Source organism: Vicugna pacos, chromosome 1 (genome assembly GCF_048564905.1).
Source record: "Vicugna pacos chromosome 1, VicPac4, whole genome shotgun sequence".
Taxonomy (NCBI): domain Eukaryota; kingdom Metazoa; phylum Chordata; class Mammalia; order Artiodactyla; family Camelidae; genus Vicugna; species Vicugna pacos.
Window position 1 is genome coordinate 57,610,638 of NC_132987.1, and position 25,944 is coordinate 57,636,581.

General features: G+C 42.6%; 1 protein-coding gene and 1 long non-coding RNA gene across 2 annotated transcripts in view; one reads left to right on the forward strand and one right to left on the reverse strand.

The window, feature by feature from the left end:
• Positions 1 to 12,900, reverse strand: part of P3H2 (prolyl 3-hydroxylase 2) — a 135,356-nt gene extending 122,456 nt beyond the window's left edge. Inside the window, exon 1 of the mRNA XM_006200964.4 lies at positions 12,271 to 12,900. Coding sequence (XP_006201026.2) covers positions 12,271 to 12,750 — 480 coding nt within the window. The 5' untranslated portion in view covers positions 12,751 to 12,900. The remainder of the gene's footprint in view (positions 1 to 12,270) is intronic.
• A 158-nt stretch (positions 12,901 to 13,058) lies between these two features.
• On the forward strand, positions 13,059 to 25,387 carry LOC140696844 (uncharacterized). Its single transcript, XR_012073411.1, has 3 exons — positions 13,059 to 13,199; positions 21,791 to 21,883; positions 24,511 to 25,387. It is a non-coding gene; the product is annotated as an uncharacterized lncRNA (long non-coding RNA).
• Positions 25,388 to 25,944: the final 557 nt, after the last annotated feature.

Sequence of the window (25,944 nt, forward strand, 5' to 3'; positions counted from 1 at the left end):
TCCAGGGGCAGCAGGCACTTCTTCCCCACCCAATTAGAGTAGTTAAAAAAAAAAATCCAGAGGGAGGGAGCTAGATAAAGGAATTCCTTAAATATTCTTTAGGAATACTTAATATCCTCTAAATATTCTTAAATATGATGCTCTAGGCAGACCCACTAGCAACTCAGATGGGAAACGACCAGAACTGACACTGGCAGAAGGTCTGGTAACCGACCTACAGTGTGGAATATGGCCAGGCTTCCAGTTTGGCCTCTGGATACACACAACGAAGCAAATTAGAATAGCACCACCTGGGCTCTGTAAATGAAAGCGGGTTTTCTGAGTATATCGTGATACACTTACTAAGAGAGGCAAACCCACTCTTAATTCTTATTAAGCATGGATGTTCTGATCAGTTTTTATCCATTTAACTTAAAACTCTCATTGGTACAAAGTAACCGCAACTAAATCCTTTTCAGATGTTATCTCAGAGATGCTTGAGCCAGAAATCAGAGGACTAAAGCAGTTCACACACATGGATGTTGTTACTGCTAAATATTCCATGCATGTGTGTGTGTTCCCATGTGTGTTTTAAGGCCGTAGCAATGTTTTGTTCTCTTTCCTTTTGTGCCTTCTGTAAGTTATTTATAGGGGTTGTGCTGGTGACCCTGGTCTGAGATTACATTAGCCGGAATTAAGAAGCAGGATAGAAAGAAAGGTGTAAGGTTTTTCCAATGAAAAAGGTTTAATGATTCACCATCTGTGGATATAAGACAAATTTTCATTTCATAAGATCATTGAGTCTTATTAACTCTGGATTGGAAAACATGTTAAAATCTTATTTACTTCAACAATCTCTTTAATGGTTGAACCTTAAATGCAATCTCCCTGTTTAAGCATTTGTCTGACTCATGTTCAAACACCTTCTTAAGCTACTTACACTGAACAGCTGCTGGTATTAGGAAAGTCTTCCATATTTGAGCCAAGATCTTGTTCCCCCATGACTTCTGTTACTTGGTCCTACTTGTTCAATTCCCAGGTGCCATAAAGATCAAGAATAATTGTCTCAGATAGTAATCTTTTCAAAACCTCTTTTTTTTTTTTTGGTTTAGTCTACTCATTCATATTTCAACTGTTTCATAAAACTTAGTTCTGAGTCTTGCATCTATCTTTTTATCCTTCCTGAACATGCCCTGGTTTCTCTTGTACCACTTAAAGTATGATTAAGTTAAATATTACTGTGTCCTTCTGTATGTTTTAATTTAAATTAATTGACTGTGCAAAAGAAGAGGGCTAGCATCAGATACACTGAAAGTACCTCCTTTCCTTGGACCTTTTAAACTCCTTTTATCTCCATTCTACCACTGTGTATTCCATCATATTATCTCATCATTTTTCTTTTCCAAGGGTAGACCGTTGGCTCACTCCACCAGTCCACTAAGGTACTGTAGAATCTCAGGCTGGCAGAGGGAGATTTCTTATGAATCATTTGGCCCAATTCCACCTTGTCCAAATGGAGTCAAGACTTTAGTGATGAAACGGGACAAAGCCTAAACTGCTTGATTCCTGGACTCATAACCCTCAGTATTTTTGAGCTACTCTCTCATTTGCCTGTCATACAAGAAGCAATCTTGTTTTTGGTGTCTGTGATGAAGAGATGTTTGTTGATTCCCAAACCTAGGCCATCTCCCAAGAGTACTCGAGGCCAGGGTGGCGAAGAGGCTTAAAGGGGTTTAAAATTCCCAAGATGTGTTGGTCTGTGGGAAGAGATTTTATCTGTTAATAGGAAACAGAGAAGGTTTGGCACGTGTTTGAAAAGAGTCCATTTTTTTGAAAAATACAAAGTAGAGGCCACGATCTCATGGAAACTGTGAAATCAACTGGTTTGGAGTATGTAATGGGGAAGAGAGAAAAAGGACTTTTCTCAACATTGCAAAGAAACAGTCCCAAATTCTCATTAGGAAGATGATTTTTGTTTTAGTCTGACGGTGAAAGGAGGCTGGTAAGTCTATGTGCCAATGTACAGAGAATTGAACCTGAAGTCAGCCACTCCAACTGAGCAGGTCAAGCTCTTGTTCTGCATGTCCCCAAGGTTTCCCTACCTACTGTACGTGAAATTATCGCTCGGTTTATCACGATATATTTGCCTGTTTTTTTGCCTTTCATAGTTCCTTACAAATTTGCTCTCTGCACAGCAGCAATTAAGAAAGGGATAAGTACAGCTGACCCTCGAACAACTAGTGGGGGTTAGGGGAACTGACCTCTGCACAGTCAAAAATGAGCATGCAATTTATAGTTGGTTGTCTTTATCCACTGTCCCACAAATGTGGGTTTCATAAACAGGGATCATGGAGTGCTGTAGCACTCATTAAAAAAAAAAATCCATGTATAAGTGAACCCCTGGGGTGCAAACTCATGTTGTTCAATGGTCAACTGTACTTCTGAGTCAATGCTGACCTAGGTGAGCCCACAATCTTTTTTTTTAAGTAACTTCCCACAAAAACCCAGTGATATAGGTATGATTATCCTCATCTTCCAGATAAGAAACTCAGGTTCATATACGTGAACTTTCCCAGTGTCACACCACTAAGAAAAGGCAGGACTTTTTTGAATCTAGGTCTCTTGCAAACCCAAGGCTGCGAGAAGTAAATGAGAACTCAGGTTTTGTCATCAGAAAAACCTAGATTCAAATTCTGATTCTATTATTTACTTGCTGTGTGATCTCAGACATAACCATTTAACCGGTCAAGCTTCAGTGTCCCTATTGCAAAAGGAACAAAAGAAAAAGGTTCAGCTACATCTGGGTTCAAAGAAACCTGAAATGGCAAAATGGCATTTCCCTTAACACTCAGTAAATATGCAGTGCTGTGCATGTGGAATCCCCCTCAAAGCCATTCCTGCCTTCTCTGTTTTACCGAGCAAGCTGAGTGGTCTGCTCCCCTGGGCTTTATCAAAGCAGAAATGTCTCGGCCAAGCGTGGGCCCTATGGCATCGCAGACCAACATCTGCTTCCTAGTGATTGGTTTTATTACAGAGACATGGCTATCAGAGGGTGCAACACCCACGTTTGTCTCCTGCAAACTCCACTCAGGAGTGGAGCCCTGCTTGGACATTAATTTATCGCTCTTGCCTTCCTTTGCTTAATTTTTGCTATCTTCTCTCCATCTTTCTCCTTCTATTTCTGCATCTCCCTCTGCTATGCCCTGAATGTTTGTGTCCCCCCAAAATTCTTATGTTTACACCTAACCCCCAAGGTATTAGAAGGCAAGCACTGATTAGATCATGAAGGCAGAGCCCTCATGAATGGAACTCACACCCTTATAAAAGAGAAGTCCCACAGGACAGGAAATAAACTTAAGGGTACCAGAAGGGGAAGGGAGAAGAGAGGGATATATTGGGAGTTTGGGATTAGCAGATACAAATGACTATGTATGGAATAGATAAACAACAAGGTCCTACGCTGTAGCCCAGGGAACTATATTCAATGGCTTGTAGTAACCTGTAACGAAAAAAATGTATATATTTATATGTATAACTGAATCACTATGCTGTACATCAGAAACTAATACGACATTGTCAATCAACTATATTTCAATTTTTTAAAATGGGGTGGAAGAGAAGCTACAGAAAGCTTCCTGCAATGTGACATTATAGCAAAGCAGGACTCTCACCAGACACTGATTCTGCAGGTACCCTGATCCTGGACTCCTAGCCTCTGGAACTCTGAGAATTAAATGTTTGTTGTTTATAAACCACCAGCCTATGCTATCCTATTATACCAGCCCGCAAGGCCTGACATGCTCTGACTCTCTTACACTCCTTTCTTCTTTCCTCTGACTCGCTCTCATTTTCCCTACTTTCTAGCCTTCTGTAAGATGGCATTTTGTGGGATCTTGTGTTTGAGTCAAGCTGCTTCCCAAGAGCATATCTGATAAAGAGCTAACCCCAAGAAAACTAAGAGTTGCAGTAGATTACTTTTAAATGATTGGGTTTGGGTACTTTCCAAGTTGAAGGAGAAACACATTCGTTCTGGAGCTTGGAGTTGACAACTGAAAGGTGTTAGTGTGTATTGCTAAATTTTTGCTAAAGCAACCTGTCCTGTCATGTTCGAATAATAAGTACAGAGAAGCAGGTCCTCTGGTCTTTCCTACAAGCTGAATCAGTGAAGCCGTGGAAGAGAACCAGCTATGGGATATAAGCTTAGTGATTTGCATCTTGGAGAGACAGGCTCTATTTCCAATGGATTTCCCTTCATAAAAGATTTCAAACTATAGCCAAAATTTTCATAAATATCATGATTCATCAGTGGGCACATTGCCACCTAGTATATACTGTTAAAAACTTGATTTGTACTAGTCTAAATGTCTATTTATCTTAAATACGGCTACATGTTTAAATCGGTGGTTCTCAGTGTGAGGTGCTCTTGACCCAGAGAGACATCTTGCAATATATGGAGACATTTTTGATTGTCACAGCTTAGAAGAGAAACGAAGTGTGTTGCTACTGCTGTCTGGTAGGTAGAGGCCAGAGATGCTGCTAACCATCCTAAAATGCCCAGGACAGCCCATCACAACAAAGAATTATTCATCCCAAATATCAATAAGCCAGAGCTGAGAAACTTCAGCTTAAATGCCTACTGACCTGAAAACCTGCAGACTCCACTGTATAACCGAGCCCTTGGTCACCCTATAGAAACAGCGATGGACTGGGAAAGCCTCCGTCCCTGGGGGCGTCTCTAAATGCCATGTGCCACAGCCAAATGCTGACTGTTGATCCTGCATGCAATCTGAAAAATCTTAGGAAGAAATTGTTCCACTCAGCAGGGAAACCATTTGTATGGTCTTCTGGATTAGTTTTTGATACTATAATTTGAGATCATTTTTGAAAACAGCCAAATCTGATTCTAAGCTAATTCACTGTGTCTGGTGTCCCAATTACGTGTTGATTTCTTCATGCAAGCCTACTGATCTTGGCAGCGTGAAGGCTAAAAATTTCGCATTCAGGCAGGAAGAATAAATCGTAATTGCCTCAATTAACTTTCCTGTGATTCAGGGTTTGTTAACAGTTTCTCTGCTTTGTTCCAGATGTATTTATTTTATTATGTCTTTTGCTTTTATCCATCTCTTTCCTGAGTTCCAGTATAATGACACTGCAGTCTTCAGCAGTGTCCCATTACTTGCCCAAAAACTGAATCCATTCTTTGCAGATAATGAATTCCAGCAGGATCATGCTGATCGCACTGAACTTCTGGAAAATCTGACATCTTGGATCTCTGTCTTGCTGGCTCTGATGTCTTCATTTCCCTTCCAAAGACGATCCTTTGCCTCATTCATTTTCATTAGGCTTACTGGGGAACAGCGACAATCCAGGTTCCTGTTTCTGAGTTTTCCCCAAAAGAGGGAAGAAGAGTCGTGCAAGGAATAACACTGTATCAGGTAGCTTTTATTTTCAGGGTCTACCCCATTTGGCAAATAAAGGAAGTGGTATGCTCTGTGTTTTGTATCGATATTGTGGAGTTTGTGTTTCCAGTGTGTGTTTTACAAATAGTGGTCATAAAAATGTCACAGAGTTTTGACTCAGGGTTCTTGGATTCTGATCGCGGCTCTTCCATTAAATGGCTGGATACATTAGGACAACTTGAGTCTTTTCCAGACTTTATTTTCCCATCTCTGAAATGGGAGGATCGGAACACAAATGTTCTATGACTGTGGCAGGAAGCAGTTGCAGAAATATGGGGGGCTGAGAGGAAAGGGAAAATGAGTATCTTTCCGAAACACGCCCAAATCCTGCACAAGTCATATGGGGGAAAGGGATATAGAAGTAATGTCACAGAAGGAGATGCCTATGTCCAGCCATCAAATTAAATAAGCAGCTCTGTGGCCTCCGTTCAATCAGAACCAGACCCCGACGTTGGCTCTGCCGCTACCTGCTTTCCTCTTCCCTAGACCGACCCCTGCAGCCTTCTCCACTGTGGATGTAATTCCACTGTGGAGATCACCGATCGGACAAGGAATGGAAAATGAGAGAGAGAAAGAGAAAAATAAATACAGAAAACAAAGGAAAGCAGAGAGGGGCACGGTCAAGTGCAATCAGCCTCTCCTGATGACCGTCTGCAGCCCTCTCCAGCACTGAAACCCGGACTGAGGCATACCACGCAGACAGCTGACTCCAAATCATTTTTTTGAAAGATGTGTTTGGGCCATTTGGCAAATGAGGGCCAGCTCTCATGGAAGTTACATAGCTAGGAAGTCAGACAGCAGGAAAGGCGAGATGAATAAAAGGACAGAAAAAGAATTATAGGAGAAAAGCTGAATGGAAAAAAAAAAAGGCAGGAGAAATTACTTTTCCTAATGAGAAATGCAAAATTTTCCACCAGACAACTGTGACTCTTGGCTAAGTGGCTCACAGAGCATGGGAATGAAATGCAGGGTGGGCGAGGCCATCCAGGAAGCTGGGCCTTGAGTCTGCTCTGTCTCTAGAGGCACCGGGTGGACTGCGGGTCTCAGTGGCACCACTGATTCACCAGACTGCCCCTCCAAGAGGTAGCCATGCCCATTACATAGAGTCTGGAAAGAGTATTGGACTATAAATTAAAATATCATGTTCTGGAGCCAGCTCCACGTGGTGACCCTCCTTGATTTGTCACGGAATCGCTGAGGCCGGTGTCATCAGTTAGTAAGTGATAGACGTCTTCATGATCTCCGAGGCTCCTCCAAGCTGTAGCATTTTTACAGTTTTAATAATTACCACTCCTCACCTTCGCCAGACCACATTTCATAGGCGGACTATTTATCCCTCCCTCTCTCACCCCTGCTTCACTGCTCACAGGAGAAAGCCTGTGAGCAATCGCTCCCGTCGTCTCATGGAATCTGAAGCTGCTGTGGCACTTGCTGTTGGCAGTCACACTGGATGATGGATAAACTGCTGACTGAGCCTTCAAATGGTCAACCTCCTAGCAGGAATCAGTTGAAATTCTAGCTCCTTAGAACACAGGACTGAAGAGCTGGCTACACATAGATGCTCCCAGGTTTCCTTCCTAAGATGTGGGACAGAAAGATGGTGACTAGTGGGTTTTGATGACTCAAGCACCAAAAAAAAAAAAAAAAGGAAGAAAGAAAAGAAACACAAAAGCCTCATCCTTTGAGGAAATAACCACTAGGAAATTTCAGATCAACTATTTCAAGAAGACATAAAACCAACTTCCTATTTGAAATAATTTGAGGACAAAATGTACCTAGTCTACATATAGGAAAAAAAAGATTTAAATATGGGATTAGGAAAAGGGTTTTATTCAGAATTAATAGAATATATATTATGCACATATCACGTGGCCTAGGTTTCAAACTCATTTTCTTTTAAGGCATTCATCTAGAAAGAGAAAGAAGTTGACAAAGCAGAGTAAAAGTGAAAAAAATCTTTAAGTCAACCTTTTTCGTTAGTAGAAAACACTAATAAAATAAATTGTGGTCAAGAAAAAGGAAGTTGAGGGAGAGGACTCTAGGAGGGAGACAGAATTGCCTAACTTAATTGCATCTCCTTTTTTTCCTTCCTCTAATCCTAAGAAGAAAAACAAAGGCCAAATGGCACAAAGTACCAACTGAGAAACAAAACACAGAGGGGCAAGCTTGTTTTAAGTAAAAAAAAATCTAAATAAGTAAACAGCAGTAGTTGTCTTTTTTTAATTGTTTTCTTTTTACTAAATGGCTGGGAACACTGAAAGAAAAACAGATACTGTCAAAGTATTCCTGATTATAAAGCACACAGATAAGAAAAAAAGAAAAGGATCTCTCTCTCTCTTACATTTATTTAAATTCCACAAATGTACATAAAGCAGGCTTAATGCATCAAGAATTTTCCAAAGCATAGTTTTAGGAAATAAGGATTAAATTAGGGGAAAAGATGGGGGGAGGTGAGGTTTGCAACATTAGCCAGTAGTTGCAAGTAGAATAGAGTGAAAAGTCAAACAATCTACAGTCTTTCTGTAACTTTCTCCCCCAACTGACCAGCTAGGAAACCAGGTAACTAATTTGGGAATACCTCCTGCCGCCACGCAGAAATCCTTCTCAATAATATTTCATACACAAGCAACCAAACTATTATTCATTCAGCAAACATACACTGAGCATTTACAGCTACTTCCCCTGTGTTAGGTATTTGGGGGGAAGAGAGATGCTGAGACCCAACTCAGACCTACTGAACCTAAATCTCTAATTTTAAATCATGTTTTTAACACCCAGGTGATTAATAATAATCATCCATCTAATAGTACTCTTCCAGACCTGAAAACATGTGCTTTAAGAGATGCAAAAATGACTATGATCGTTCTTTTAACTCAAGGAGCCCACATAAGTGATGAACAAATATATGAATTTCTCCAAAACAAAGTTAAAAATGAACCATGATACGAGAGGAACATATTCTTTACTGTGGACACTCAGAGGAGGGAGAAATGATGGATTGTTGGGGTTTGCAGAGCGAGTGAAAGAGGGCCTCACAGAAATAGGTATATTTGTGTTGGCATAGTTACCATTTGAACATGTGGAGAAGGAGGTGGGAAAATCTACTATTATAACTAATAAGAAGAAGAGACACATCTCCAGTGTTTCTGGAAAAGAAATAGGCCCTGTCTTGGGTGCTTGATACAAATCCTCTCTTAAACCTAAACAAATCAGTAGCTCCTGTTATCTCCCCATTTTGCCGATGAGGAAACCACAGCTTAGAAAGTCCCTATGATTTGCTCACAGAGCTAGAGATTGAAGGGTTAAAGTTCAATCCCAGATCTAGCCCATTCCAGAGCCTACACGCCTCCTGCAGAAGAATAAACAGAGCCCAGATGGGCAAAAGTGTCAGACACATGGGATAAGCGTCCATTGTTCCCTCTGGCTGAAGGAAGGCAGAGTCGGGGGCAGACTGGGCTGGTAAGGTTACAGGCAGCCAGGCTGTGGGCGCTGTATTAAACACTACGGGCTATATACAGTAGCAAGGGGGAACCAGTGAAGGAGTGATGGTTTGCAAGCAGACGCTACTCTGATAAAAGCTTTATCATAGGTCTTGGACTATGAATCCTGAGTTATATCTTACAATCTGAAATAATGAAATTCAAAAGTTTAAAGCATCTTGTCCTGCCTTTAAACAAAAAGGTGTGACTAAGAGCTCAGTGAGCTACCACCACAGAGCTGTCCAGATGGATTCCCAACATGCCAGGCCTTAAGGAAGATTTTGCAGAACATCCCTTAAGATAAATGCCCTGAGTGTCTGTTACCCACAGGCAAGAACTGACTCATCCCTGGAGCTGTCCAAATCTGGCACAAGGATAGCCCTGGGGACTCAGCATTCCCTGGGACCTGAGGTGACCCCATGGGGCAGTGGGTGTGCATGGAGATGATCTGTTATTGGCAGAGTCCAGAGCCCTGATTCCTAGTCTGTGCTCATTTCATCAAATCAAATCATATGTGACACTGAGTGAGCCCCTATCCCTCTCTCCATCTCCTTTTCCCATCTGTGAAATGAGAAATTGACCTCAGCAGGGCCTCAGACTTCACAATTCTCAATCTTTCCCTTCCAACACTCCAGCATAAAGAATTTGTTTCCATCAGTGGCTCACTAACTTGGATTTAGGAAAGGAGCACTCTCTCCCGAGAGCTTTTACAGTTTATAAATCCTTAGCTGAGAATAAATGTACTTCGTTATCTCTAGGAAGCCCACTAGTTCTGACTGTGTTACAGGATTCACGGTTCTCAAATCCTGGCTGCAAAGTCCTCAATGAATTTAATCTGGTCCAGAATTATCCTTTTCAAGTGCAAACTGGATCACTGATGTCCAAAGTAATTCAGCAACAGAAGATACCATGATCATATATGCAGGCACATGCTAGGAACGCCTTTATCATCAGGGAGTAACCACTTTAGGATCCTAACTTGTCAAAGCCCCAAAGATATTATCAGTTGAGAGTTTTGTTTCACTCTCAAAAGACTGTGTATGTGTGTTTATGAGTGAAATCCCCAAGAAGCCAAGCAAAGTTTCAAACTGTGGCATTCTTGGAAGGAGGGAGGGAGAACCATGACTTTATTCAGTGTTTTATAAAGATTTCCCTCCAAATGCCTACCATCAAAAATGAATTTCCAGGGGAAGGGTATAGCTCAGTGGTAGAGTCTGTGCTTAGCATGCACAAGGTACTGGGGATTGAACCCAGTACCTTAAAATAAGTAAGTAAATAAATAAATCTAATTACCTCCCCACAACCCACCAAAAAAAAAAAAAAAAAAGAATCTCCAAAGGGTTAAAAATATTTCCTCCTCCAGAGATTATCAATTATGTAGATCCAAGAAACTGTCTATCAGAATGGAAGTGAACAGGGAGGAGATGCATGATTTGTTCTGCTCTCAGAAACACTGCTGGTAAAACAGAAATTAGCACATGAACTCATATATCTTTGAAAGGACTTCTTCAACTTCATTGGCTCATCCGACCACACCCAGTAGTTCACCCACAGAGCTGCCCACGAGTGACTAACTCCGGTAATTAACTCACTGCAAAAAAACTGGGGCATGTTAACTATAGCTTCATCTTCTTTGACCTCCAACCAGGAGCTGGAAGCAGGGGAATGATAAATGTTAGCATTAGCCGTGAAGCAAGCTTAATTACAGAACCAAAGAAACTCACATTTTGAGGGTTACCTCACAGTTATTTATTTGTATAGGACTGAAAATAAATATGCATTCCTTTTCCAGGCCTGAGAAAGGAAAATGCACCCAAACTGTGTCACAGAACAATCAGCAGGACTGCCAGCCTCACATCTGAGCCTCCTGGGAAGACAGTGTTACAGGGACCAAAATCGACCACCCACGTTCTGCTCTGGGAACTAGCTTTAGTGTATCTTCAGCTGTCAGGTACTCAGGGTCCCCTCTCTGCCTACTATTGACTGATTTCTGTAAGGCCACCAAAAACTGTGCCACTCATTTAAAAGAAATCAGATTTGTATCTAATACATGCCTCAGCAAATCCATCAGAAGGCATAAGCAAGTAGAAGACAAAGCCTGGAAAGGGTTCAGACTTTCCCCTTTACTTCTTGCCCAAGATACTATGTTTAGTGAACTCCAGTACCTTAGCCAGGGCACTGGGAGTGAAGTTAGTTCCAGCTGTGATTTCCTGAATGCCACCGACAACTGCAAATCTCCAGAGACCTACCAAATATGAGGGCAGAGAATGTGCGGAATGAGCTGCAAAAGGCATTTGAATGATCTGAACATGGTATGTATTTTCGCCACCCCAGAAATACAGCCTGGTCCGTTGTTTGGCATGACCAACCAACCCAAAGCTGCCACTTCTTGACAGCTGTAGAAGAGACATTGATATATTGACATCGAAAGGCCAAAGAAGGAGAAAGGGTTAAGTTCAAAGCAACATGGATGGAGTGAGAGTGGGAGGTTGAGGAATACAGGCTAAATTCTCTCTGCTGAAGCACCTACAAAGATCTTCAAAGTTGTAAATGTGGGGAAAATGTCAATATGCACTGTCTACCTCTGGCCACTAATTTCAGGCAAGTTGAACACACACACACACACACACACACACACACACACACACACACACACACAGAAGGAGAGGATACCTGATGTGGAAATAACTCAGTCCAATACTTACCTTCAGAAACTGGAAGCCCTCTATCAAAGGAGAAAGAGTCAGCACTTTGGGAAGATACTTTTAGTGAGATTGCCTCACAGAGTCACCTCTTCCAAGCATACCTTCTCTTTAACCTTTGATCTCCTCCCCACCCCACCCCCTTTTTTTGTAAGTGCAGGTGGGAAAAGGTAGAGGAATTTGTTTCAGAACAAGTCTACTTTTAAGTCGGCTGTTCTGAGGACGCTTTCTTTTAAACTTCAAAGACAAGGTGCGGAGTAGAAGTAGGAGAGATAAGGGAGGGGAGATGGAAGAGAAACGGGGGTGAAGTTAGACCAAGGCATGGAGCGAGAGATCTTACACCAGACCCGGCTATGCCACCGTTCAGACATGAGCACTGAACGGGTACTTTAAACATCATCTTATCAGCGCAGTCCTCTTTTTGAAAGAGAAGTGGTTGCCGAAAAGCTAATAGCTTGCCCACGTTTATCCAGTGTTGGTTACAGAGCTCGGACCACCAGATGCCTAGATTCACGCACACGAGACAGAATCGTTAAAGGACACCCACTCTGACCGGCTAGGAAGCAAAGCCACGGCCAGGAGACGGGAGCGGCAGGGAGGGCTCGAGAGCATCGCGGAGCCGCGGGGGCGTGCGGTGTGCGCTCTGGGTACCTTGATGTAGGCCCGCTGCAGGTAGTTGTAGGGCACTCTGCGCTGGAAGTCGCTGCGCACATCCTCACTGGCGCGGTGGCGGGACGCGGGGCCCCCGAGGCGCTGGCTCTGGCAGCTGCGGTAGCAGCGCGCGCGCTCGAGCAGCGCGCGGAAGAAGGGCAGCTCGGCCCCGGGGCCGGCGCCCGGGGGCGCGAGCGGGCGGCGCGCGGTGCAGTGGCGGGCGCAGCGCGCGCAGATCTCCCTCAGGCGCCGGTGGCTGCGCAGAGCCGCCTCCAGGTCGCGCACGGCCAGCTCGTAGTCCCCGCCGTAGTAGGCGGCCACGCCGCTGGCGTAGAGCAGGTCGAAGGGCTGCAGAGGCCCGGGCTCAGGCTCCCGCTCCGGGCGCCGGCTGTCCGGGGGGCCGCCCCACAGCGGCGGCGGCAGCAGTAGCCAGGGCAGCAGCAGCGGCAGCGGCAGCGGCGCCCAGATGCGCTCCCGCATCCTCCGCCGCGGAGAGGCGCCGGCCGGCCACGCTCGCAGTCGGCTCGGGGCACCTGGCGTCCGGGCCCCGTCTCCCGGCTCCGTGGGCGACAGCACCGGCCCCGCCGCCAGCCGGCTGCCCTGTGAGGCTCAGGTGACCGGCGGCGCTCGGCAGACTGAGAGGCGGAGGTCGGCTCGGCCGGCCGCTCTTAAAGCGACGCCCACAGCTCACACGCTCCTCCTGCTGCCCGAGCGTCCGCGGGCCGCTCGCCGGCGCTCAGCGCGCGCCCTGCAGCCTCCGGGCTCGGCCGCTGGGAAGCCTGGGGCTGCACGCCCCGGCCCGTGCCGGGGAGCCAGCGCCGCTGGGGGCCAGCCTGGGGCGGAGCGCCTGACGCGTGGGGTCCCTTGGAGGTGGCAGGATGGATACGACGACTCCCTTTTCAGAGAGGAAGAACATCCGGCTTGGTGAGGTTAGGGCCCTCATCATTTTCTGGAATTCGCACGTGACCTCGCAGTTTGCGGAGTTTTTCACCTTTCCAGGAAGCACGGAAGCTCCTTCGCGGGCTGTGGTGAAAGCCCCAGAGGGCCGACTGGGCCAGCTGGGAGGCTTGAGGAGAAAAGTGATGAGTCCAAGTGTACAGAGCTGTGAAAAGGCAAAGGATGGACTCAGCCCTGGGCCTGGGGAGTCAAAGTTTGCCGCCCCTTCCCTTAAGGAAGGTCCCTCCCTTGCCTTTTCATCCCACTTTGTGTGAGTGTGTGTCTGTGCATGGCGGCAGCGGGTAGGGGCAAGGAAACAATGAATAGCCCACCTTTCTGTGCAGACGAGGGTCTCACAGGACCCAGAGAATTGTTGGAGGAAGGAGTAGCTTGACTTCCGTCCTGCCTCTGTCAGTTTACCAACCGTGTGATGAGCCCCAGTTTCCTTATCTCGTACAAATGTCCCAACAACTCAGACAGTTTTCAGATATAAATTCCTATGGTAAAAGTTGAACAAAGAGGCAGTTTAAGAAATCCAGCACCCCCAGGATTGAAGCAATGAGTACCAATCTAGGAATGGGAAAGCTGACAGAAATGGCTGCCAGACTCCACAGGACTAGCTGGAGGCTTTCCTGTTCCTCTGTCAGGAGTACCTTCTGAGCCAAGGTGTTCCCTTCTTTCCTGTTCCTTGGCTTCGCACTCACAAGGATTCCTGAGAGCTTATGCACTGGACCCTTATTCTGCAGCCTGCCTGCTGGAAGCATTCCTGTGGTCTCCTACTGCTTGCGGCAATTCCACCAGGGTCTCCCTGGCCGCTAAGATGGTGAGCGAGAGGGAAGGCCAACAGGAAAGAACACCTATCATGTAGTTGGTAGGACTTCCCCAAAGAAGGCTTTTGTGTGCAATCACCACTCCGCCCAGGAGGCTGTCAGAGTTTCATGCTCGTTCCTTTATTCATTTTGTTGGGTTTGACCAATCTGGCTATAAACACCTTGGCTCTGTAACTCCAAGGGCCCCCAAAGAATCATGCTTGTATTACTTTTCTCCACCAAAACTCACTCATTTGGTTTATCTCACTGATGGCACAGCTCCACTTTGGAGCTGAGTATGTACTGAACACTTGGGATGTTCAGTATTCCAGAATTTGCACTTGGGTCATCTGCCCAGACTTTTGCTATAAGTTTTGTCTGTATTTTCAGATAAAGACTTTGGAGTCCAGAGTTATTAATCTACTTGTGGAAGGTTTTGAAGCATGCTGGCTAGGGAGTCCTGCTGTGAGTCTGAGGGCAAAGTGCCAGGATACTTTATGACATTTCCACATCATTTAATATATGTCAATTAAATTTATATCTGTGTATATCTACTGTCAAATTAGGTATTCCAGGGGAAAGGGGAGATGAATAAGCCAGAATCCTTATCCCTGGGAACGCACAATGTTGTATAGGAGACAAACATGACGCACAGGACTGTAATACAAAGTAGAAGCTGTACCTGTTACACTGAATTCGAAGTGCTGTAAAAATGCAGAGCCTGCAAAGCTGGCTTCTGGTAGAAGGATCTAAGAAAACTTAGGAGAAGAAGTGGCATTAGCATCGAATCAAAAGCTTACAGGTTGTAGCCATACCAAACTTTCTGCTAATCCCCAAACTGCCATGTGCTTTCAAACCTTCTGCATGTCCTAGTACCTTATCTCCCTCTGCACAAAACCTGTGTGACTTTATAGAAAGTATTCAATTGCCATCTCAAGTTTGCTTGAACATTGGACTCATCTAAGAAGGCAAAAATACTGATATCTGCTTCCCACTCAGAGAGATTCTGATTTAATTGGCCTGGGGTATGGCCTGAGCATTGAGATTTTTAAATGTCCTTTAAGTGATTCTGATATGAAGCCAAGATTGAGAACCATTGGTCTTGAGTCAATGTCATTGCCCAAAGAGTAAGTCTATGAGTTAGGACTCAAGGTGCCATGGAGGATTCATGAGTCTGAGATGTGCCATCCTTCAGACCTCCCCTCCCCAAGAAGGACAATCTGATCTGCCTTTTCAGGCTGAATCAGAGCAAGAGTTCAGGACCATATGATGATAAGAGCCATGCAGACAGAGAAGTTGATTCCAGGCAATACTCTGCCCGATGGTATCAACTCTGTGTTGCGAAATTAGTCTTCCTGGGTCTTTCTCATTCCTGAATGTCTTTCTGGGTGTGCCAAAATCCACTTATTTGCCTGGGCCATTTCCTAGACAACTGGGTTCCATCTCAGAGTTTCTGATGCACCAAGTCTAGGGTGGAGCCCCAAAATGTGCCTTTCTAACAGGTTCCTTGGTGATGCTGAGGCTCTTGGAACAAGAATCATACTTTGAGAACCACTTCATCAGTACAATTCTTTATGAACAGTGGTTCTTAAGTTTGTTGTGTATTTAAAAACATAATAATAATAATAATAATAATAATAATAATAATAATAATAATAATAATAATAATAAAAACCACAGAGGCTCTGGCCTTGTAATTGAATCAAGTCTGGGCCTTTATGTTTTTACCAAGTTCCCCAGGGGTTTTGCTACCCACCAAAGTTGGAGAACTACTGCTTTAGGTAGTGACTTTTTCATCCCAGGGGACATTTGACGATGTCTGGAGGTGTTGTTGGTTTTCCACAACCAGGGGAGAGAGTACAGTTGAACTACAGGCATCTAACAGGTAGAGGCCAGTGATGGTGCCAACCATCCCTTGACGACCAGGACAGCCTCCCACAGCAACTGCCATCCTAAAGCATCAACAGTGCACAAGCTGAAGAACCCTGGGAAGAGCATAGTTTGAGCACTACAAGTCTCACTCAATTCTCTTATTTTACAAAGGAGGAAACAGAGGCCCACAGGCCACACAGATGGGCAGTGGCAGGAGCAGTATGCTGAATTTTATATGCCAAAATAGAAAACATGTATGCTAAATGCCATGGAGCACTGGCTTTGCAAAAAAAGAAAAAAAAATTTAAAGAGCAAGAAAACAAAAATACATAAAAGTAAGAAAGAAAAAAATGATGATTTGAGAAAAGGGGCCATTGGAAGTATAAGATGTTGAAATTGTTGTTAAGATGGATATTAACTGGGAGCCTGCAATTTCGCTTTTATTCCCCATTCCTTGCAAATTCAGAGACCAGCCAAAGCACAGGAGAATCCATCCAAAAGCTTTAAAAGAGATCCAATCACTTCCTTTTTTATTATATTTGGAATGAATCTTGACAGGAGCTTGAATTTCCTTTTGACTTCTGTTTACATGTCAACAGCACCATCGCACCCCTTGCTTTAGGGAACCTCTAGCAGGAAGGAATTCGGAAGACAAGATCTTCAAATCCTTCGTTATTTTCCCCAAATCAGCCTAGGTTTTCAAAACTGACTTCTGTCTTCCCTGCAAAATCCCGATGGAACAATAAAAAGCATGCTCAGACTTCGGCAGGAGACTCCATGGACACTTTCCGTAAGCAAATCTAACATTAGTTTATTTTGATCATGTGTAACCAGGGCTCTCGTTTGCCCCAAACGGCTTTGATTCTCTTGAAATGAAAGGAATGATTCTCACTATGCAACAACCCCAGGCCTGTTCAGCTGCTGTTGATGCTGGCGACAGGGGAGCTATTTCGAAGACTTTTTTTTCCTATTCGAATAGATCATCTGAAGACTTTTTTTTTCCTCCAAATAAATTAGTGTGAAAGGCAAGCCACCAGCAATCTGTCAACAGAAGAGAGAGGGAGAAAAAGGCCTCCCTGGAGGAAGAGGGCTTTTTTGTTTGTTTGCTTTTGTTTTTTTTTTTTTTTAGAAAAATTAATATTTGACTTACATTTAAAATCAAACAGGAGCTACCACATTCCAGAACTGTCTGTTCCTTTCCAATTTCCTTAATAGCTCTGTCCCTGGGCTTACCTTAATTCCTGATGGAGCTTTAAAATTCCAAATCAAATAAAACATTTGCAAGCACTCTGGCCCCACACTCCTGTCATGGAGGCATTCCAACTTCATCCCTCAGAGACTCAGATCTTAGTTGAAAAAGAAAAAAAAAGTGAGATAATGAATGGTCATTATTCCCCACATCATTTAAGCTAAAAACACAATTTAGATTGAAATCCCGAGATCAGTGGGCCTATCCAAATCCTAAGGGTGGGGTATCTGGCCAGTTCCTTTTACCAACTTTTTAGTCATGTAACTTGCAAGAATCTCTCTGAGTAAGGTATTTGCATTCTAATTTTACCGATGAGAAAGGTGAAGCTTATAAAAGAGGGATGACTTTGCCAAAAGTTAGTTTGCAAGTTACAGGACCAGGACTGAAGGCTATTTAGTCTTTCTCCCACTGCTCTACACTACCTCTTTCTAGGCCTAAAATATCTCATAGCTCCTGTCAAAATTCTGCTTTGGTTAATTTTTTCTTTAGTTAGCAACTTGGTTTTATGTTCCTCATTCACCTAGAGTCACAGACTCATAAAATTTTTCTGCAGAATAAATATAGACAGGGTGTGTGTATGTGTGTGTAAAACCATGTGTATCGGACAGAGGCTAAATACGACTGTGAACTCATCTTGATGAGTGATGCAATGCCTGTAGAAGCAGTCATGACCATGAGAGAAAATAAATTTAATTCATTCCTACATTAGAGATGCCAGACCACTGTGCATGGATGCAAAGAAAAACCTTACCCATCAGAAATTCTCAGACAGATGACTCTGTATACACGAGTGAGCTATTATTCTGAGATTACTCTTGTGCCCAGCTTATCTTTGCGGCTCCCTTCCCACCTCCATCCCTGAGTGCTTCACGTGAGACCCCACGTTGCAGGCTCGGCCCTGCTGCAGTAACTGGAGGAGGCTTTCTCCCATGGCCACATCAGCTCCACTGTTGTTCTACTGGCCTGCTCTGCCCTTGAACTCTGGTTTAGAAACTGAACCCATGTCTCCTCCTGTTTGAAGATATGAGAGTTGATAATTAATCACTTCTCTTTTTCCAGCTTCAACTTTGCAGCCACTTGAGTAGACCCAGAAATAGAAGCAATAAGTACCCAAATATTATCTTTATTGCTGAAAAGCAGGTTTAGAGGTTATGGGTTTTAATATGCAGTAAATGGTCTTTCTATTCCTTCTGTCACCCACACTGTCAAATCAAGCTTATCTGCCTACGTTCAGGCCAAGCTGGAGAAATTCTGTACTATTAATCTAGAAATTTTCTCATCAGGACAAATAACGAGAATTGAAGCTCCACTTCAAACATTCTCCTTATATAAATGTTCACCCCACTTTTTCGGAAATGGGGCCCCACTTGCTCCTGCTTGCTCTGAGACTGTTATTAAACCAAGCCCCTGTTTCCAGCTTTCTGATATCATGAACACCAGTTAGCTGCCTGGACCAGCACCCAGTTCTTGCTGACAGCAGCCTTGGGAGTGAGCTTTAGCTGTCTGATGTGGCACCCCGTTTCTCCTCTCACAGCCACCCCAGAGGCTGACTGCTTTGCTATTGGACACCTGGCTGAATTTCATCCTATTGCTTGCTGATTCTGTATTTCTAAGCCTGGCCCACCAAAGTGTTTCCGATCTGCAGACATCCCTTCTGCATCTGGTCTACCTTGCTTATGACTAGTTCCCTTCTGTATGTGGTCTAGCTTACTTGTGACTGGCTCCCAGGCTGATGCTGGGGCGTGTCCTGGCTCTAGCACAGCTGTAGGTGTTCTCATCTCGCTGGCCTCAGCTTCATGGGAAAAGGATGGAGAAGACCACTTCAAAATGAAACATATCCATTTCCAGCAAAATCATAGGCTGTTGCAGTTTCCACATTTTGTTGGGGACCTTGCTAGAGAGCTAAGTGTAGAGAACATAGGAAGAAATATAAAGAAATCAATTTTTTGGTAGAGAATATACATTAACGTCTCTCATAGTGTTAAATTTTCATCTTTGTTCAGTTTCCATCATTGAGGATTCTGAGTTGGAAACATTTTGTGATTTTATTTCATCCTTGGAGTTGGGAGTTGGGGGGAAACTAAGGATGTATGATTATACAAAGTTTACCAAAAATGAAATTTGGGCAGAAAAAGTTAGAAATTCGCAGAAGAAATAAGCCAGGGTGTCAGGACTTGAACCTGAGTCCAGAGCCCACTTCACTGAAGCTCTCTTCCTCCTCCTGTTAGGGTCTCTAGACAGGAATTTCTGTTAGTACCTGCTGAGAGAGACTCTGTTGTAGCCAACTTCTCCAGCCTTCCTCTTTAAAAAACAAACAAACAAACAAAAAACACCTTTATTGTGGTATGGTTCCTGTACAGTAAACTACTCATATTTCAGATGTACAATTTGATTAATTGTGATAGATGTTTACACCAATGAAACCACCACCACAATCAAGATAGCTAACATGTCCATCACTCCCCAGGAGGTACAATTTTCAGATTCCCAATTTATCCCTTCACACCCCCTCTACCCCCTGGTAACCATAAGTTTATTCTCTATGTCTGTGAGTCTGTTTTTATTTTGTAGGTAAGTTCACTTGTGACCTTTTCTTTAGGACACAAAAAATCATATGGTATTTTTCTTTCTCTTTCTAGCTTACTTCAGTTAGAATGACAATCATCTCCAGGTCTATCCGTGTCCCTGCAAATGGCATTGTTTTATTCTTTGTTATGGCTGAGCAGTATTCCATTGTATAAATGTACCACAACTTCTTTATCCAGACATTTGGGTTGTTTCCGTGTCTTGACTATTGTGAATAGTGCTGTCCAGCCTTATTCTGGTAACCTACAGACTCAGCTTCTGGTGGGATCACAGAGAAATAGAAAAAGCCAACTATTTGGGCAATAAAACCTCAGCTACTAAGACCCCTTGAATTCTAGAGTTGGGTGTCTCCCTCTCTCATTATTGTAGTCTGCTGTGCCCACACTTATCACCATTTCCCTCTTTTGGGACCATCTCCAACAAGGTCCACATCATAACTAGTCCAGCCTGTGGTACCCTTCAGGCTGGCATCCCTGCTTCTCCACATAGCATCTAGAAGTGCCTCTGCTGGGACTGCTCAGCCTTCTCTGCTGTTCTGTTCTCTAGAGTCTGATAGGTAAACAACAGCCTTCCCAACCTGCTGGAGGACGAGGTCGCTCCAAGTCTCAAGGAGATGTACAGTTTTTCCCACCCTAACCCCAGAAATCTCAGCATCTTATTAACAGCTTTGTCTGTGGCAAATCTAGGAAAAATTCATTCTGAGATAATAAACGTATAATATATAACTTAAATATGTATTTATTTAAGTATATATAAAAATCCATGCCCAATCTTTTACCAAAATTTGATTTGTAGACCCAAAGATTAATAACCCATATGATTTACTACCAACTATAGAGTAATAGAGTAAAAGAAAATTAGGAAAGAGGCAACATATACTATATATATGTTCACATATATACACATATGGAAAAAAAAACTTGAAAGGAAAGAGAAACAATTTTGATTTCCTTTTAAATAAAGGAAAGTGTCCTCTGAAGAATTTTTCCACCTGTTCAATAAAACTTTGTGGTCCAAGTAAAATTAACAGAGCTGAAATACCAAAAGTAAATCTTTTAAAAATTACTTTGCTTATCACAGTGATTTTAAGGAATTCATTCAAACAAAAATATTGGTAGAACCCATAAAACTCACCAATGTGGCTCTGCTGGAGAACTTGTCATTCATCATACCTGAATACTTCAGGTTCTGACGTCACTACTCATTTTGGCTCCCCTGAAAATAGACTCCAGCTTCCTGATTACCTGACCACCTGTTCCTCCTCACCAGCCTGGCTGGGTGCCTGCTTGTGGTTTCTTTAACCATAGGGCTCCATATATCAGCCCACTCCTGCTGGTTCTCTTCCAAATTACCTTTCATGAGCAGGATCTGACCGTGTGCAGATTATCCAAATGGAAATTTATTCAGAGAGATCATCATCCTCTTAATTTCTTGGAAAGAAAAAGACAAACTGGATCTAAACACTGTTCATGTTCTAGAAAATGCTATTTGGACGAGTGAATGGAATGAATGTATTTCGAAAGAGATAGGCACATAAAATAAGCAGCACCGGAAACCAGAATGCCCTGAATCTGCCTCTGGCTCTACCAAAAGCCAGTGTGTTGCACTAAGCAAGACGCCCCTCCCACAGCCACCTTTACCCCCATCAGTAAAGGAAGCTGTCGAGCCAGCCTTCTGAGGTCCATTCCAACTCTAAGCAATTTCTGGTTCTTTTATTTCAAAAATGTAATGTTATCACATTCTGGGTGGTTTCCCAAAGAATTACTCCCATCTTCCTATATTTAGCTCTGGGATAAAGTTAAACTTTGATTCTCAAGCAAATCTTCTAGCTCCCTGTGAGGTCATTAAAAGTCTCATCTTACTCAAGGCTTGTTGATTTTGCCTTGAAATATCGGCCAGCCCTAGCCAGTAGAGCAGGAACCTGGCACTATTGTTCTGAGGCAACCCATAGCGTGGTAACAGTCCCAGGCACCGCAGAGTCGATCCAGATGCCCCCACCCCTTGGGGAACCTCCCCGCTTCCGTCTTCCCAGCATACGCATTCTCCTTCTCTCTGCCTCTCCCCACAGGGAAGAATCATGAAGAGAATCCGGGATCAAGGGGAAATAATGTGCATTGGTACAGCTACTCCGGTCTCCCATCCCACTTGATAAATGGAGACGGTAAGACCCAAATGCAGTGTTGAAGTGGCTCAACTGAGGAAACCATAATAAATAATTGGTCAAGTCAGTATCTTAACTCTCTTAACTCTCTCTCTTCCATTGAATCTTATCCCCTTATCACCCTACCCTTGGAAAAGGTCAGAATGTAAATAGTACACTGACTTGGACCAATTTACTTCTCAAGGAAGGAGCAATTTATACCTACGATTTCATTTATTATCTCCAGACCACTTGCAAATTTTTAATCAGAACTTTTAAGGAACTGTATATATATATATATATATGTGCTTAAAAACTTTTTAGAGGACTCTTTCCTTTTCGTTTCAATGATGTAAGTTAAATAAATAAAATCTTCATTTTTTTTCCCACCTCATTTCTAATACACCTACAAGAAAACATGGGTCACTAACTTGACAGTCTGTATCTCAAAGACTGCCAAACCCTGGATTCTACTACACAAAATCTAACCATATGCTTATTTGTTAAAATAAACATAGAAGAAATTTTCTGGTTGATTGCCTTCAAAGTAGATACCCTGGATGCCATATGCTGATCCCAATGTTTCAATGTTTTGAGAAGGATTTGTAGAGAAAATCTGGATATTGTTTTAAATTAAAACTGAATTTTTACTCCAAAAGGGGCCTTCCTTAACTTATTTTCCAGAACCAACTTCAAATGATGCTTAGATGTTTCCTGGAGTCAAGTGCACTTTCAAAAGATAAAGAATCACTCTCGTTAAAAATATTGCAGTGACTGAAGCCAGTCTCCTAAGAAGTCAGAGGCTTTACTTTTGATTCGTGAATAATTATTTCATATATACTAATATTACTGTTTTTAAATGACATCACTTTAATTTTTGCAGTATTTGATCATTTTCAAAGCCCTTCTACACATGTGAAATGATAGATTCTGTCTCCCCATCTGGTCTGGTCTCCTGGGCATTTCCTATACTAGGGCTTTAGGTTATATTGCAAAGCAAGGGAAATTCAAAATCTCACTCAGCTACTAAGATTGCTTTTAGTGAACCAAAGGCAATCTGCTTTCCCACATCCAGGGACGGGGTACTCCAAACGAATCCATCCCTCCTCTTTATCCACAACCCCCGTTGATCTCCCTCACTGCAAACTTCAGGGGAGGAAACTGTTTTATTAAAGCAATATACCTTTCTGGAGGCATCACTGCACTTTGAGAGATAAATTTAACCAAAATGGTTCTCAAGTTTTGGCATATGTGAGAGTTACTGTTGAAGATCCCTTTCCTCTATTTTTTTCCCCTGCTTCATTCCTGATATACCCACAAGAAAACAAGACTGACTTGCACACTCTGCTTCTGAAAGACTGCCAGACCTCAGATTCTATCGCATGAAATTTCAAATTCTCTAGGGATCTGCTTCTGTATTATTGCAGGATAACAGAAAAGAACAGATGAAAATAGGGACTTCTCCTTGTATTACATTCATGGACTCATTTTAGTTGGCAAAACTTGTAACCCTTTCCTTGGAAGATTATGCCATGATTGACTAGGGCTTTCAGACAAGCCTTAAGGACATTAAAAGCCAGAGATAAAACTTTTTCATTTATTCATGTTTTTCCTCAGTGACATTCCTTTTAAGAGGGTCTCTCATCTGATATTTTACGAACAGAACAATAAGGCCAAGTAATGTATTTATTCACAATGTCTTTTTCCCATGAGCATAAATCATAACTTCACAAATTTTCCTGATAACAAAACAGATCGTGATCTGAGGCTTCCTCTCATTCTCAGTCCCACAGTTGAGTCTGGAACTAAGCCCATAAATGAAATTCGGTAACTAGCTTTCTGTTGGTGGGAAGACAAACCACACAGCCTCCTTCCTACCACCATGTGCCATGCTCGTCCAGACCTGCTACCGCCTTCCCTTTTCCCACAAGCACACACTGACCTACAGTTCAAAGGGAAAGTTGAAGAAGTTATCAAGAGCATCAGTCTCAACAGAGCCAAGCTCAAATAATTAAACTCATCGATGTTCCAGGATGAGAGCAGCTTTTAAGATCATCTAATCCAGACCCGGATTGGGCTGAAGACCTCCAGGCTTAGACTGGAAAGTTAACACACAAACATACAGTGATCTGGTGGCTAAACTAGCAAGGCAATCATACTTTTGTAGACGAAGCTTTTTTCTTGGCAGAAAGACCTTATCAGGATTGAATTTTGAAATCTTCCTTGCTAAATTTTTAAAATTATCATTAGACTGTGATCTGTGAGACGCTTAGAGGTACTTAGAGTCCTTGAGATGTTTTGAAGCACCTACTCCCACTTCAGCCAGAGCTCTTGGATTTTATTTGCATATAATGCATTAGGGGAAAAAAAAAAAAAGATACAGGGGCTTTAAAACTTTGAAAAATCCTCATTTCAAATATGCCACACTTCCAACCAACACAGCCTCATGAAAGTCCAGACAGGATCTGGGGAGAACTTCCTGGGGACAAAGAAAACATGTATAAAATTTCTAAAGAGTCCCAAATAAAAAACTTCAATGTTGTTCAACTGCACTAGACTTTATACATTGCTTTCGCTTTTACTTTCGATTGCATTTGTGATGTGCTCAGATTTCCATGGAAAAGCATATTTATATTTTTTACTTCTAGGCTGCAGGTCAAGATGTCTAAGGAAACAGAGCATGCTGTAACCAGCAGTTCTGAATCTGAATCCAGCAGATCTCCAGTCTGAAGATGGATCTAAACACAGCGAGGGATCAAAAAAGGACTCTGAACAATAATTTTACATCCAAAAAGCAAACTGGAGAAACTTGGGAAAACAGAGACAGAGCTACTGGGTAAATCCAACCAGATTCCTCTGAGAACAGCAGAGACAGGAGGAAGTATCTCTATATTGAGCATCTCTCCTCGATTTCATTTGTTCTTTTCTAGTCTTCCTCATATCATTAAATTCACTAATAGCCACCTGGTTGCTCAAACCAAAATATCTAAAATTATTCTTGAGCCCTAGTTTTGCTCCTACTCAGTAGCTAATCACTCAGCCTTGTCCATTTAAATTTAAAAATGTATCTTTAATCCATTCCCTTTGTCTCCAATCCAGGCCACTGCTCTAGAGTAAAACACTATAATTCCTCACTTGGTAGACCAAAAATGCCCTCTTTCTGGTCTCCCAGCTTCCATGATTGTCTTCCTCCAATTTATTCTCCATACGACAGCCAAGATCTATTAAATTCACAAATATGATCATGTTATTCCCCATCTTAGTATTCTTCAATGATTTCCCACTGCAGTTGAGATAAAATGCAAAATCCTTAATTTTTCTACAAGTTAATAGATGATCTAGCCAATGACAAACTCAGTCTTAGCTCTTGGAAATTTCTTCTACTTCCTACTCTCTGTTTATACTGTACTCTTTTATTTTCTTAAATTTATCCTGAGCTTTCATACCTCAGATCCTTTTCACATGTTACTCTCTCTGTAGAATTCCCCCCAACCCCCATTCTTCAGTTACCAACCTAAATGTTACTTTCTCAGAGGGATTTTTTGTGTGTGTGCTTGTAATACAAAACCCCTGTCATGATCTATTGCAGAGTACGCTGTCATTTTTCTTCATGGCACTGACCACAATCTATATATTTGTGTTTGGTTTTTTGTCTTTCTCCTTTAATAAATCACAAGCTTTATGAAGGCAGGAATATTTTGTTCACTATTGTGTACCCAGCAATTAGGATAGTGCCTGATATATATCAATATTGTCAATCAACTAATTAACTGAAAGAACCAGTGCATGGCTGAATGAAGTGAATAGGAAGCTGGTATATTTAGCTGGCATACACCCTGAAAATATTTAGCTGGTATACACCCTGAAAAACCCAGGGAAAGCCTCCTTTTTCAATCCTTATGGCCTCTGTAACTGCTATCAATTTCTTTTCATCATCCTCTGTGAGGGCAGTAGAAAACGGTTAAGTCCATTCACTTGACAGCATCTCAGATATTTGAAAACAACTCTTGTTTTTGAAATATTTTATCTTTAGTAAGATGCATAATAATTGCATAAATGTAATACGTACCTCTTACGTATCT